The sequence below is a fragment of the Pongo abelii genome, chromosome 12, assembly GCF_028885655.2.
Source record: "Pongo abelii isolate AG06213 chromosome 12, NHGRI_mPonAbe1-v2.0_pri, whole genome shotgun sequence".
Lineage (NCBI taxonomy): Eukaryota > Metazoa > Chordata > Mammalia > Primates > Hominidae > Pongo > Pongo abelii.
The window spans coordinates 108045547-108062083 of NC_071997.2; the positions used below are offsets into that span (position 1 = coordinate 108045547).

A 16537-nucleotide genomic window follows, 5' to 3' on the forward strand; every position below is an offset into this window, starting at 1 on the left:
CGCCTGTCTTCTGTGTCTGGCTTGTATTCACTTAGCATAATGTTTTTGAGGTTCAGCCATTTTGGAGCACTTATCAGTAGGCTATTCCTTTTTATTTAGGATGATGCTTATTAGCAGCCATCTGACCTGTCAAAACTCAACTGACCATAAAAGTAAGGGTTTACTTCTGAACTTTTTATTCTGTTCCAGTGATCTCTATGTTGTACCAGCACCACATTGTCTTGATTGTTGTGACTTTATGGTAATTTTTGAAATTAGGTAGATATCCAACTTTGTTCTTCTTTTTAAAAATTGTTTTGGCTACTCTAGGTCCTTTGCATTTCCATATACATTTTAGGATAAGTTTGTTAATTTCTCCAAAAAGCATGCTGAAATTCTGCATTGAATTATAAGATCAATTTTGAGTAAATTACCAGGTTTTTTTCAGTCTTTTTTCTCTGATTTCATTTTGGATAGTTTCCATTGTTATATCTTTAAGTTCACTATTTTTTTCTTCTGTAATTTCTAATCTGCTGTTTATCTCATCTAGGGTTTTTTTTTTTTAAATCTCAGACACTGTAGTTTTCATCTCCAGAAGTTTTGACTTGGGTTTTATTTATATCTTCCATGGCTCTAGGCTCTACTTAACATATTCAAGCTTCCTCTTGCTTCTTGAACATACAGAATTTATAATTTATAATTGCTTTAATGTCTCTGTCTACTAATTCTATCATCTGTATAATTTCTGAATTTTTGATTGGCTGATTTTTCTCCTCATTACAGGTCGTATTTTCCTACTTCTTTGCATACCCGGTAGTTTAAAAAATCAGATTCCAGACCTTGTGAATTTTACCTTGTTAGGTGTTGGATTTTTTTTTTCTATTCTTTTAAATATTTTTGACCTTTGTCTGGGCTGTGGTGAGGTTACATGGAAACAGGTTAATTCTTTTAGGTCTTGTGCCTAATGAGACAAGAGCAAGAGTTTAGGGCTTATTTTGCCCCACTACCGAGGCAAACCATCTCTGAGTACTCTACTTGATACCCCCTGAATTACGAGGTTTTCTACTCTGGCTGGTAGGAAGAGGAACTGGCCCCGTATGAACTTTGAAGATTGTTCCCTCTTATCTTTTCAGGTGGTTTTCTCTGGCCTTGACTTGTACACACAGACACGCATGCCTGCGTGCGCGCAGCAGCTCTCAGCTGAAGACTTGAATGGGACCCTCTGCATATCCTACAATTCTCTGTGTAGTGCTGTCCTCTCTGGTATTGTGCCCTGCTACCTCTAGGTGTCTTGGCTTTCCCAGACTGCCAGCTCCACCTCCTCAGCTCAGGGAAATGGCCTGGCTCCTGTTGGATTCTCCCTCCCCGCAGCACAGTCTGGACAATCTCAAGAACTACTGTTAAATGTACTTTGTCTGTTTTTTGTTTATTTGTTTCAGATGGGAAAGTAAATCTGGTCCCTGTTACTCTTCTGGCCAAAAGTAGATATCCATAAGAATTTAAAAGAGTAAAAATGTTTTTTAAAAAATGTTTAATGCTAGCACTCTGTTCTTTCTCTTTTTTTTTTTCCTGACAAAATACATCTCACAGTTAAATACTCTTGAGGCAGAGAAAGTTATAAAGGTGCAGAAAAAAGGATGCCATAGTATGATTGCCCATAATTTAGTATAATTCCTTTACATCTTTATAAAATCCTGTAAGATTCTGTGGCCTGCTTCTTTCCCTCAACATTACATCACAAACATGTTTCTATGTCCTTGATGCCACTTTGTGAACACATGCATATATGCCTGTGTAATATCTACTGTGTTCTGTCATTATTAATGTAATGATTTTCTGTTATTTTTAATATAATGATTTTTTTCTCTTTTTACTTGGTTTATTTGGTTAAATAAAAAGAGAAAATCATTATATTTGCCAGAGATGTAGTTAATTTACTTGTTTTTTATTATAGGTTACTTTTTTTTTTTTTGAGACCGAGTTTCGCTCTTGTTGCCCAGGCTGGAGTACAATGGCGTGATCTCTGCTCACTGCAACCTCTGCTTCAAGCATTGGGCTTCAAGCAATTCTCCTGTCTCAGCCTCCCGAGTAGCTGGGATTATAGGCTCATGCCACCATGCCCAACTAATTTTTGTATTTTTAGTAGAAATGGGGTTTCATCATATTGATCAGGCTGGTCTTGATCTCCTGACCTTGTGATCCGCCTGCCTTGGCCTCCCAAAGTGCTGGGATTACAGGCGTGAGCCACCGCACCCAGCCTTATAGGCTACAATTTTAAAACTATTTTAAATTTTCTGTGGAAGTTGACCTAACTTTATTTAGACTTCACAGTTTTTTCTTTCACTAGATAGGGTTTATTTATTTTTGGTAAAGATTATATGAATGAAGCTACATATTTTCTCCTTGCCGCTTCCTCTATATGTAAGGTAAGTAATTTTGATTTAGAATATATGGGTCTCCATTTTTTTTCTTTTTCTTTTTTTTTTTTTTTTTTGAGACAGAGTTTTGTTCTTGTTGCCCAGGCTGGAGTGCAATGGTGTGATCTCGGCTCACTGCAACCTCCGCCTCCTGGGTTCAAGCAATTCTCCTGCCTCAGTCTCCTGAGTAGCTGGGATTACAGGCATGCGCCACCATGCCCAGCTAATTTTGTATTTTTAGTAGAGACAGGGTTTCTCCATGTTGGTCAGGCTGGTCTCGAACTCCCAACCTCAGGTGATCCACTTGCCTTGGCCTCCCAAAATGCTGGGATTACAGGTATGAGCCACTGTGCCCAGCATCCTTTTTTTTTTTTCATTTATGACTCTAGAGGGTGGGTTTTTTGTTTTTGTTTTGCCACCATCTTCACTTCTAATGTCTTTGCATTAACTCTCCATTTTAAACTATTTTGGTTGTGATCCTTAAAAGAAAAACTCTTGTATTAATGTGTTTTTAACCTCATTTATGATGAAATTAATTTCTTTTAGAAAAAATATAGCCTTGGTGTGGTGGCTCATGCCTGTAACCCCAGTGCTTTGGGAGGCTAAGGTGGGAGGATGGCTTAAGGCCAGGAGTTTGAGACTAGCCTGGACAACGTAGTGAGACCTGTTTCTATAAAAAATAGAATAGTTAGCCGGGCACAGTGGTACATGCCTGTAGTTCTAGCTACTCAGGAGGCTGAGGTGGGAGGATCACTTGAGACCAGGAGTTGGACACTGCAGTGAGCCATGATCACACCACTACTGGGCAACAGAGCAAGACCCTGTCTCAAAAGATGAAAAAAAAAAAAAAACAAAGAGAAAAAGAAAAAGAAAAATACGTATGTGAGCGGAAAAAAATGCTTATCATGTTCTGGATATTACTTTGTGGGGTCAACAGTAAACAATAAATAAGAGACTCCAAGTACAAGAGCAAGCTTTTTGATATTTCCTTCTGGCCTCATCTCACATTCTAACTGTTCATATTGGAATGAACAGTTTCCCTTATAAGATGACTTTTTTGTGGTTTGTTGTTGTTGTTGTTGTTGTTGCTGTTGTTTTTAGTGTTGGTCTTTTAATTTTATTATTTTAAAAAAGACAATTTTTTAGAGAAGTTTTAGGTTCAAAGCAAAACTAAGTGGATGGTACTGAGATTTCCTAACTTTAGACTTTACAGTTTTTTCTTTCACTAGATAGGGTTTATTTTTGGTAAAGATTATGTAAATGAAGCTACATACCCCTCCTCCACTCACTCACAGGTATAGCTGTCCTCATTATCAACTACCCCAGAGTCTATGGGTTACAATACAGTTCACTCTTGGTATTGCACAATCTATGGATTTGGACAAATGTATAATGATATGTACCCACCATTATAGTATCATAGAGAGTGATTTCATTTCTCTAAAAATCCTCTGTGAAATGACCCAGTTTTAGTAGAAAGAACTAGCCTGTGGGTAATGAATTAGAGGAATACTTAGAGTTCTGGTCCCAGTTCTGCTACTACACTGGACCTTGGATAACCTGCATCAATCAGATAATCTAGTTCTTCCAGACGAAAAATTTTACAGTTCTATCTTTGCCTAGACTATGTTTGTTTTGTTTTTTTAGACAGAGGCTTGCTCTACTGCCCAGACTGGAGTGCAGTAGCGTGATCTTGGCTCGCTGCAACCTCCGCCTCCTGGGTTCAAGCAATTCTCCTACCTCAGCCTCCCGAGTAGCTGGACTACAGGCGCCCACCACCACACCCAGCTGATTTTTGTGTTTTTAGTAGAGATAGAGTTTCGCCATGTCGGCCAGGCTGGTCTCAAACTCCTGACCTCTGGTGATCCGCCTGCCTAGGCCTCCCAAAGTGCTGGTATTACAGGCGTGAGCCACCATGCCCAGCTGGGCTAGACTATGTTAAGTCTCCCCGCTAGACCAACCATAACTAACATTGCAGACATGTGACAGTGGCAACTAGAATTAGAATTCATACTTTCATTCATTTATTTCTTCAAAGATTCATTAAGCATCTATTCACTGTGAGACCACTGTGCTAAGCACTGGAGAAACAACGGTTAAAAAGGTCACACTCTGCTCACGTAAGGAACTTGCTATTTAAAAAGAAAGGCAGCTAGGTTAACAAGTGGTTTTAAGACAGGGTGGCGAGTACTTTATGATTGGGAGTGTCCAGGAAGACTCTGCAGAAGAGATATATCTGAGAGGAGGGAAGAATAGGAATGAGAAGTAAAGGAAGAATACTTTAGATAGAGTATAGAGAATGTTCAAAGCCCCTGGAAGTAAAAGAGAACAAGGTCTGTGCTGTTTCTCGGAACTCAGAGTTTACTGTAGCTGGAACACAGAACTATAAAAGGGAACATGGAGTTGATGAGTCTAGGTTTGTACAAGTTAAGTTTGGGGTGTTGGTGGAAAATGCAAGTATATGTATCCAGTAGGCAGCTGTACATATGAGCTGAGAGATACTGTTTAGAGATAGAGAATAAAGTCACTAGCATGTAAAGGTCCCTGAAACCCCAAAAGGAGATGAGATCACTGAGGAGGAATAGGTTGAAGAGGATTTTGTTGTAGTTCACAGAAAAGAGGTCTCTAAATGGGCTTGAAGGAACCCATGAAGTGGGCAGATACACCAAAGAAACCAATTTCTCATATTTACTTTGAATACTGCCTTAATAGAAAACAATTTCTGGCCAGGCGTGGTGGCTCCCGCCTGTAATCCCAGCACTTTGGGAGGCCGAGGTGGGTGGATCACGAGGTCAGGAGATTGAGACCATCCTGGCTAACACGGTGAAACTCCGTCTCTACTAAAAATACAAAAAAATTAGCCGGGCGTGGTGGTGGGCGCCTGCAGTCCCAGCTACTCGGGAGGCTGAGGCAGGAAAATGGCGTGAACCCGGGAGGTGGAGGTTGCAGTGAGCCGAGATCGCGCCACTGCACTCTAGCCTGGGCGACAGAGCGAGACTCTGTCTCAAAAGAAAAAAAAAAGAAAACAATTTCTAAATGTCTGATTCTGTTCTTTTACACTCATCATCATAGCATGGTAGTCTAGAAAAGTTTCTTGTTTTCAGAAATACAAGAAAACTTACTCTGCCATTACTATGACTTACATGTTCCTTCATTTACTTTGGGCCTACATTAAGCGGAAAGAGGCTAAAGCGAAGGATATAAAGCAAAGCTAATGCAGTTATCCGTTGGTTTTACTGTCATCACTTAACACAGAAATCAGCAAGCTTCTTCTGCAAAGGGCCAGATGATACAGGTTTTCAGTTTTGCAGGCCATAAAGTTTCTTTAACTACTCAACTCTTCTATGTGAAACCAGCCATAGATAAAACATAAAGCAGTAAGTATGGCTGTGCTCCAGTAAAACTTTATTTACCAAAACAAGTGGGCTGGATTATGGACCTTAATTTGTCAGACCTGGAAACATGCTGGAACACATATATTTTGGTACTTTTGTGTGGCCGATTTCTTAAGAATAGAAGCATAAAACCAACAAAGGCCAAAGAGCCTTTTTATCTGGATTTCCTTAAGCCACAATAAACTGTTTTTGTTTTGAAAAGGTTGGAACTTTTCCAGAACTTGATTTTGTGCCAACACAAAACCTGGTCCTCTACCAGACTGCTGATCAATTTGGAGCAAGTGGTGACAGAAATTAAAAACACTGCATCTTTAAACGTTCTTACTCTTTCCAGAAAAGTTAAACATTTTTCCAGTATTATTTTGAAGCAGTCCATGGAAGAACCGACAGCCCTGCCATTTCATTTCAGTTTGCAACTGGATGAAACCACTGTTCTCTTTAATGCACTCAGCTTTTGGGTTTTGTTTGTAGTATGAATGCTGACTTTATAAAAAGCAAATTCTTATTTTGTGAAAATATTTTTGTCAATCAGAAGTTGGTCTGGAAGAAAAACCCAGGCACCAGATACTCATGATAGGTGGCAACACATCTTTCCCATTATGGTACAGGGAAAGAGGAAGCTCCACCCACTCCATTATTTCAGCTCACTTTGTTCTATGCTGACACAACTCAGATCAAAGACTAGACCCAGAACTGTGAAAGAAATTTGTCAATTTCATGAGATCCGGGGCACTGAAGGACCACCTTTCCAGGTGGCTTTGTGAAGGAATGAAAGCAGGATATAAAGTTCTCCTTTCTTGACTTTCCAGAGGAAACTTAAAAGTGCATGCCTGAAAATGGACAGAAATACTATTTCTATTTTTTAATAGAAAAAAATCCTTAGAATAATTTCATGAGGAATTTATTAATGTTTGGCTTACTTCCAGTTAGTTTTTTCCCCTAATGCATGAGATAAATCTTTTGATTTAGGGCTCTGCAATTAATATCATGAATGCTGCTAAAAACCCATTTGCTGTTTTAGTCAGGTTGTCATTTTGGAGGAGGAATGGGGATGCAGATAACTACACAAGTCTTCTAATGTTGGAGGAAGTACTTCCGCAGGCTAAAGTGAAAAAGCTTTGTCAAATTCTTTGCATACAGAAATTGTAAGACACATGGAAACAAAACTCTTTTGAAGGCCATACTCTTGTTCAGGCAATCATATAATTAAAATATGGATTTATAATCCTTTTCTCGCCCACACAGATAGTGTCAGTGATATAAACCAGCCAAAGATGACTTCATTGTCTTGAGGACAAAGAAACTGATGTGGCATAATTTCGATTAAAATCTCTTTGAGAGTTCTGGTGTTCTCTAGCACGTCTATAGATACTTAATTTGATAGTCAAAGGATTTTAGTATTTGCTACCATCAGAATGGAAACTCTAAATTGATTTGGCTGTCAAAACTGATAAGCATACTGCCATGTCAAAAATCTCTGTATAACTTTGACATTTTATTCAAGTCAAACAGCAGCCTTCTCATTGAAATTCATTTTTAAGCAGTCTTAAAATTTACCTCTTTCCTTTCATTTATATAATCAAGGGATTTATTTCAATTATTTTTCAGGAATTGACAATTAATTTTGCATAAAAGTTTGATTAAACAGAGTAGACTAATCAGATGTTCATCACTGCCACTACCTATTAGAATCTCAACGTGACAGAAAAGAAATAAGAAAAGATATTATCACCCAGGACAAAGAGAATGGAAGACAGTGCCAAAGAAAGACTAAAAAAGAAAAACGCTTTTGGAAGCCAGAAAGTTGACTGACATTGGAGAGGAAGCTGCAACAGCAGCAGCTGAGAGTGATGACACCAATGAGTAGTCTGAGATACTCTGTGGAGATAAATTATTCTTATGCAAACTGGCAAAAACAAAATCTCCCACACAATGAAAAAAACTACATGCGAATTTTGAATTAATGTACTAAAATCCATTGTGTGGGGAAGACTTTCATTGAATTCTCATAGAGATCAATGAGAGAAATTAAAAAATAAGAGAATGGGCCGGGTATGGTGGCTCACCTGAGGTCAGGAGTTCAAGACCAGTCTGAGCAACATGGTGAAACCCTGACTCTACTAAAAATACAAAAATTAGCTGGGCACGGTGGCGCATGCCTGTAATCCTAGCTACTCGGGAGGCTGAGGCAGGCGAATCGCTTGAGCCCGGGAGGTGGAGGGTGCAGTGAGCTGAGATTACACCATTGCACTCCCAGCCTGGACGACAGAGCGAGACTGCATCTAACAAAAAAGAAAAAAAAAGGGAATGTACTTTGCATACAAAATGCTCAAAAGGTCCTTACAGATCCTCTAATTCAATCATCTCAGCTACAAAAGGGAGATAAGCCTCAAACCAGTCAACCATTTAGTGTCAAAAGCTGAGTCTGAATCCTGGGTCTCCAGACTCCCATGTCAGTGTCTTTCCTCTTCCACACACTGTTTTAATGTCCGAGCACGGACATAAAGATGGAGAGAGACCTAAGCCTGTATGGATTACTTAGAACAACATAAAGTTGTGACCCTCCTACCTGCTCCTGGATACTGGAAGACATTCTGCTGCATCTGAGGATTGATTCCAGTGCCAAACTGTCCTCCCATGTTTCCTGTCATGCCTCTGCTCACCATGCTGTTGCGGCTGGCCAAGGATGCTTCAGGATTTGCTGCTAGTTGTGAAAATGGGCTGGTTGAAGCAGGTGGGGTTCCTGGATTTGTACCATAGTTTGGTGGATAGGGGAATTGCTGTGGAGCACCCTGAGGAAGACGGGGGTTCCCCATTTGAACTGGTAGTCCAGATGAGGGAGGGAGGTTGTTCCCAAAGCTTTGTTGCCTCATAAGCATGGCTCTTTGCTGCTGTATTAGCTGCCTCTGTCGGTGCTGTTGACTGTACAGTTCCCGCTGACGTTGTGCCAACATTTGAGCATTCAGGGGTGGCTGAAAAGCAGGAAAAAACTCACTTACTAAAATTATTATAATCACTATCTATCCTGGAAAGTTTACTGGATTAAAGCCTACTTGCTTGGGGCAATAAAGTACATAGCAATTATCACTGTACAAGGGAAACTAAAACAGAAAAGGAACAAAAACCTCTTAAGTAACAATCACAAGAGAAAAAATGAATTAAGTACATTTTACAGATTAAAAGTAGTCAAGAAATGCTAAACAATATCTGACCATTATAAATGAGAACGCAAATTCTCAATTAAAAGTCACACAGAACTGAAAAATTCAAAGAAAGTATATATTGATTAGTATTATAATATTGGCCAAGAACATTGTTAAGAGAAACATGAAGACCATAAGGAGGTGAAAGAAAATGTGCTTAATGACTTCTGTGTTATCCTTCATTAGACCATTAGAAGACTTTTTCAATTCCAAAAAATTTACTATGTTTCTGGTAAAGAGAAATTCAGTTTTCCACTTTTCTCACTGAGAACATTATCCCACTTTATTTAAATGAATAAAATGTGATTATAGGTGATTTTAATTTTCTTCATTATACTTATCTATATTTACCAAATTATTACGATGAACACGTACTACCTTTACAATTAGAAAAAACCTACAAATACCGTTAAAAAAGGAAGATTCTGAAATCTAGGATCCAATGCCTAAGAAATTATCACTTAAAAAGAAAATAAGTATAAATAAAATAGTAAAAAGAAATAAATGGAAACAGCTATTTTGTATTATTATTGGAGTTTCAGATTATTCCAGGCATTAGTGTAAGTGGTTTCAGTTATAATATTATGGATGAGGAAAGAAGTGGTCGAATTAGGTTTTCAATATAACATGGCATATCAATAAAGCCTTCTTCAGAAAATGTCAATTCAGATTGAGAATCTGGTTAAAGCATACAGTTCCTGCCAACTACATACAGTCTAATCTAGAAGAAACTATGAAATAAGACTTTCTGATAGGAATTATCTTTATGTGAATCCAAAAGTGGGGTCTTGTTTCCTTACAACCTAATTACTCCTGAATTAGCTAACACTAAGAATTATAATTTGTAAGACAGAGAAACTGAAATCTGGATCCATGAAGATATCAATATCTGCTGCTTACCAACAACTTCAGTCAATACAGTCATGTGACGCATAAAGACATTTCAGCAATAAGACATTTTAGTAATAAGACATTTCAGTTGCACACAATGCACCAAATTCGGTGGTCTCATAAGATTATAGTACTACAGTATTTTACTGTACCTCTTCCATGTTTAGGTATGTTTTGATATACAAATACCATAACAATTGCCTACAGTATTCAGTACAGTAACCTGCTGTACAGGTTTGTAGCCTAGGAGCAATAGGCTATACACATAGCCAGGATGCATAAGTAGGCTATACCATGTAGGTTTGTGTAAATACACTTTATGACCTTTGCAAAATTATGAAGTTGCCTAATAACACATTTTTCAAAACATATCCCTGTCTTTAAGTGATGCATGGCTGTATTTATCTCTTTAATAATACAGGTGCTGGCTTTGTGTATTTGCTCCTAATCCATCTAGTTCCATACTGTGGAGAGGAAAAGAGTATTGTTTAAATCCTCTCTAAAATTCCTTATCTCCCAGATTTTTACATCAACTTTGTTATGAAATAAAAGTAAGTAGTTGAAACAAAAAATTTTTAAGTATATATGGGGTAAAGTAAAGAGTGAGTACTAGGTAACATTTAGAAGTCCACCTAGTTCTTTTTATGTTTAAAGTTCTAATGGCTCTGGGTTTATTAAAAAAAAAAAGGGATTTAAAAAATAAATACAAGCTAGAAAATGCTGATGTTCAAATTGAACATAGTACACAAGATAGTTAAGACAGCTTAGCAATGTGACTGGGTTTTGATCAGGTTTCAGGTACCATTCACACAGTTTCATATCAGAGGCTTCCTGTTACTGGTGCTATTTGCTACAGCAATGAGTTTTTTCTACTTAGTCATCTGGTATCCAATAACAATGACAATAATAACAATAAAACAAAACAAAGCACCATTTGCTTCAGATCAAATATCAGTAAGAGGTATCAAAAGTAGATTATTAATTCATTCTAGAAGAAAACTACACTACAAACATCATTAAAAGATCAGCTCACAGACCATTTCAAGGACACTCAAGTCAACACTTTAAGAAATACTATGTGGGTTAAAGAAGTACTAATGACGTCTGGTTTTCTCACATTACCTGAGGTGTAATTTGCTGTTGCATGCCTGATCTCATATTGATGCCAACAGGAGCAGTTGCTGCAAATTGGTTTAAGATAGCTTGCCGATTTTGGTGTATCAACTAGAGAAAAATGGAAACAATAAGATATTATATTTCTACACACAAGCATAACACGGGCCTTATAAAGTAACGCAAACTTTCTATTGATTACTAAAAAGTTTTAGTGTTGCAGGTTTGGTTAGATTATTTCCTATATTTATTTTCCAAAAGGCTGGTAGTTCCCAACATTTATAAAACACTTATTGCCTCGAAAACACTATGGCAAAGTATTTAAAAGTAGGATACAAACACACTGCACTCCAGCCTGGGTGACAGAGCGAGACTGTCTCAAAAACAAACAAACAAACAAACAAAACAACAAAAAAAATGTTAATAGTTATTTTAGATAAGTGCTGCAATGGGGAAGATGAAGTACCAGCCCTAGGTCTTAGAATATTATAAATGTAAAAGCAGGTATACAATAAGGACACATTTTACAAAGGTCTGGAAGATGAAGGGAAAGTTGAGCAAGCTGGATGGTATTCTCACTTGGAGGTACTATGTCTGCTGGATACATATTTGGGGAAAATCCAATATGATTTCATTAGCTAGACAGTATTATGTAAGAAACAAATGGTCTGAAAAAATGGATTATTTATTTAACTAGAAAAAGTAATTACTTTAGATCAGCATTTCCCAAATTGGTATGCTAAAGAACATTGTTCTGCAGGATATTAATAGATGTGCTGGGAAACAGCATGCTGTGCTGTATTAAGTACTGGAAATGATGGGTTACACAAGGTAAAACAGATTTATTTACTGCAGAAATTTTATAAGCCTTTAATTGGCCAAAAGCACATTGTGGATCTCCAAGAAGGGATATACTATGCAATTTATTTATCACGAACCTTTTTTTCTGACATCTAACCATTAATATCTATCTCCCAGAACAATTTTCTGTGAATACTGGTTTGGAAGATCAGTCTAGACTAGGATTAGGGTTCCAGGTCATAGGCATACCAGGCATGCCTTAACAGTATCTGGTAACAAAAGAAGTATTCTTGGAAATGAGATTTTCTTGTAAGCAATCTATAGCTTAAAACATTTCTTCTTCAATAATTTGATATGAATAAACTATTCAGGAAGATAACATTAACAATAATATTAATACTATTTTATGTTTATATACTTTGTAAAACACAAATTATATATATTTATATATCATACATTAATATATTTCAATATATTATACACAAACTAGAAAGCCTACGAAAGTTTTATAAGACTCCAAAGAGCTTTGAACAGTGATTAAATCTCTTGTCATCAAATAGCTCAACTCTTAATTCTAGCTTCAGTCATTTTCTGACTCCCATTAGATCAGAAAACAAACCAATTTTGGGGAAAAGCTCATTATAATATAAATGTTAAAATGACAACTCTAAGGCATTGTGGAATAAGTTAAAACTTCTTTTTGAAGCTCTGAGTCACTTCAAAAAGAAAGACACCAACTTTATAGTTATAAAAGTAAAAAAGACTCTTAAATACCAAAACTGATATACTTCTTAAACTTGAAAGACCAGGAACATAAATTTAGATAAACCAAGCTAATTTTATAAACATTTACTTAAAAACTCAGCACATTCAAGATACTGTATAAAGTTTGGAGGTTACAAAGGTGAGCAAATTCCTGTCCTTCTAGGAGTTCCCTATTGAATGGCAGAAGCCAACGCACAACAGTAAAATGCACAGGTGCTTTGTCTGCATAGACAGACACATCTAAGGCAGCACAGAGGGAGCAGCTCATTCAGTCTAGGGATGAAGACAGGGACCAAGAAGCATGAGTGAGCTCAGCAGAGTCTTGACAGATGAGAATGCAAGGTGGCAAGGAGGGCAGAGTTAACTTGAGGCAGAGGGAACAGCAAGTAAAAAAACAGGAGAGGAGGCAATAAGGACAGGTAAAAATACATTCCAAACATATAGCTTTACATATTCCTTGAATTGTGAGATAATATACAAATGAAATGGGTAGGGATGGAGGAAAGATGCCTGACAAGTAGTAATAGGCTCTTTTTCAGAAGTAGAAGGAATTATTCTAAATAGCATAAATCTACAAGTACTTTCTGTTATAGGAAACCTGGTCTATTTCTGCCCTTGAATTAACCCTTGTTCATTTTTTCCTCCCCTTGACTATGTGTGTGTGCAACCTGACTAGTGCTGTGTACACCTGTCCTACTTTGACCTGCCTCTTCTCTCCAATTATTAAAATGCTTTGTTTTTCAACAAGTAGGTCAAGTTCCACTTCTTCCAACATAGCCTTCCCAAAAGGATCACTACATTCCTCAGCTCCTTGGAAATCTTAACTTTCAGAGAGGTGAGGAGTGGGAGGAGATTAGTTGTTAGTCCTTAGACACAAACACAGGTTAAAAGGCTTGTTGTAGAAGAAAAGGAAATGTGGGGCTTGTGGCCAGTGGAAGAGGGCAAACCCATTCCGAAATATAAAATAAACACACACAGTTCAGGCTGGCTGTCACTTTGTCTGCTGGAATGGATTTTCTTCCCAGTGCTTTACCAAGAAGTCCTTCTATAGGAAACCTAACAGATGATTATCTAGCCTAGAGGTTCTCAACTAGGGGTGATTCTGCCAAACAAGGGACATCTGGCAATATCTGAAGACATTTTCGCTGTCACAACTAAGGGAGGAGGTACTACTGACGTCTAGTGGGCAGAGGCCAGGAATGCTGCTACACACAACATCTTAATGCACACAACATCTCCCCCATATCAAGAATTACCCAGCCCCAAATGTTAAAGTGCCAAGGTTGAGAAACCCTGAGCTAGCTACTGCACAAATTCTTGCAAAGACAAAAGTATTCTTTAAAGAAGCTTATTGTCCTATCAGGCATTTTTCATTGCCAGAAACCTGAAGGTAAAATGTTTTTCTCTTTTTTTCTGTCCTTTAATCCTAATTCTGTTTTCTGATCACTTCTATTCTCTATAATATATAAAAGATGATCAACAGTGGTTTTTATAATGTCAGATACATACATTTGTTCAGTACCCTAACACATACATATCTGGACTTGACTTGTTTTAAGATCGCTAAATATACCATATTTGTTTATGTGTCTCACTGTCACTTTCTCTTTATATTATTCTCCTCTTGATAGTTATGAAGATCATGATCCTTGCTGGGGAAGAAGAAAACAAAACTGGAGTAGGAAAATCGTATCTTTTGTCAGCTAATGATACCATCTTCTTTTTCTTTTCTTTTTCTTTTTTTTTTTTTTTTTGAGACGGAGTTTCACTCTTGCTGCCCAGGCTGGAGTGCAATGGTGAGATCTCGGCTCACTGCAACCTCCGCCTCCTAGGTTCAAGCGATTCTCTTGCCTCAGCCTCCCAAGTAGCTGGGATTACAGGCATGTGCCACCATGCCTGGCTAATTTTATATTTTTAGTAGAGACAGGGTTTCTCCGTGTTGGTCAGGCTGGTCTCAAACTCCCGACCTCAGGTGCTCCACCTGCCTTGGCCTCCCAAAGTGCTGGGATTACAGGCGTGAGCCACCGTGCCCGGCCTATGATACCATTTTCTAAAAGCAGCAGGTCTACCCATCTTTGCTGTTGTTCTTTTTCCCAAAATAGAATTTTGAAGTCCTTTACTGATATTATGGATATATTTCTTGGGTCTTTGCTTATTTGAGGAGTAAGCGGGTATTACACCTAAAGGCTTGTAACTTTGTATTGCTTTTTAATCATCAGCTCCTTCCTTCCTTTTTGTTGTTCTTTTTAAAAGTCTCAACCAATACAGATACACTAGTTTCCTAGGATGTTTTTCATCTCTCTCCTCTCAACTGGGGATTTATTCATAACTGTATAATTGAATTTAAAATGTTACAATCTTTTTACTCCTTTACACAAGGAGTAAAAAGTATATACCAGCCAGTGAGATATACTCATGGCCAATAAATGATATCTATTTATATATATATTTTTTCAACATGTGTTTTTAAACTGATCTTAAAATTCACTAAAAAGAAGCAAACTATAATGTATTTCTGAGTACACCCCTGTTTTCTTTTCTCAAATCACTAGGCATGGTGCTAAATTCTTGCTATGAGATGCTTACAGTCTCCTGTATTTGGGAAGAGGGAAGGAGATGCTATGACCAATAAGCGAACAGATGGGTATCAATCCAATGAGGTAAATATATTATGAATAGCAGATTACAAACTGGGTGTATTCTGGATACTAGTCCTTTGCCAGTCATATGGGGTTGGAAACATCTTCTTGGAGTCTTTGTCTTGCCTTTTAACCTTGCTTATGGTATTTTTTGTCTTCAAGGTCGTAAATTTTAATGTAAACATTTACTTTTTCCTTTATGTCATTTTAAAGAGGCTACAGAGATATTTTCATATTCACATTTAGGTCATTAAAACACTTAGAGTTTATTTTTGTGTCTTGTATAAGATGAGGATCAAATTTAATTTTTTCCTCCTCATGAACAGCCAAATGTACCAGCATTTATGATGCATGCCATTCTTTCCCCATTGTCACCTCTGTCTCTTATTAAGTCTCTCAATATGTCTGGGTGTGTTTCTGGGCTTTCTATTATGGAGAGCTATTATGCAGAACCCTCTATTATGTAGAACTCTATTATGGTAGAACTATTTATCCTCATGCTAGTTCCACACTGTTTTAATTTTTTTTTTTAGAGACAAGGTCTTGCTCTGCCACCCAGGCTGGAGTGAGTAGCACAATCATAGCTCACTGCAGCCTTGAATTCTGGCTCAAGTGATCCTCCCAACTTAGCCTCCTGAGTAGTTGGGACTACAGGTGCACACCACCACACCTGGCTTTTTGTTTTTTTGTTTTTTTTTTTGGTAGAGACAGAGTCTTGCTATGTTGCCCAGGCTAGTCTCAAACTCCTAACCTCAAGCAATCTTCCTGCCTAAGCCTCTCAAAATGGGGGGATTATAGGTGTAAGCCGTCACATCCGGCCTGTTTTAATTTTTAAAGCTTTGTTTTATATCTTGATATCGGTAGAGCAAGTATACCCTCATTTTATTAATACTTCAAGATTGTATTGATGCTTTTAAAACAAATTTAGCATCTATTTGTCAAATTCCATGTTGAGATTTTGTTGGAATTCCACTGAATTTACTGATTAAATTTGGAACAACTGTCATCTTTTTACAAGCAACAACCAATTAGAAGACATAATTTCTTTCATGAGTATTTTTTATTTGGATATTCTTTTTGCTTTTCAATTATGACTTCCACATCTTCTAAGTTTTGAACAACGTGAATTTCTTTTTTCTTCTTTTTTTTTTTGAGATGGAGTTTCGCTCTTGTCACCAAGGCTGGAGTGCAATGGCACAATCTTGGCTCACTGCAACCTCCACCTCCTGGGTTCAAGCGATTCTCCTGTCTCAGCCTCCCGAGTAGCTGGGAACACGCCACCACACCCAGCTAATTTTTGTATTTTTAGTAGAGACGGGGCTTCACCATGTTGG

At 37.6% G+C, this 16537-nt stretch overlaps 1 protein-coding gene across 9 annotated transcripts in view; it reads right to left on the reverse strand.

The window, feature by feature from the left end:
• Nucleotides 1–16537, reverse strand: part of NCOA1 (nuclear receptor coactivator 1) — a 279034-nt gene that overhangs the window by 19013 nt on the left and 243484 nt on the right. For all 9 annotated transcript variants that reach the window (XM_063713752.1, XM_024242465.3, XM_024242456.3 and 6 more), the window contains 2 exons: nucleotides 11008–11109; nucleotides 8361–8763 (listed from right to left, as the gene is read on the reverse strand). In XM_063713752.1, the coding sequence (XP_063569822.1) occupies nucleotides 8361–8763; nucleotides 11008–11109 (505 nt within the window). The remainder of the gene's footprint in view (nucleotides 1–8360; nucleotides 8764–11007; nucleotides 11110–16537) is intronic.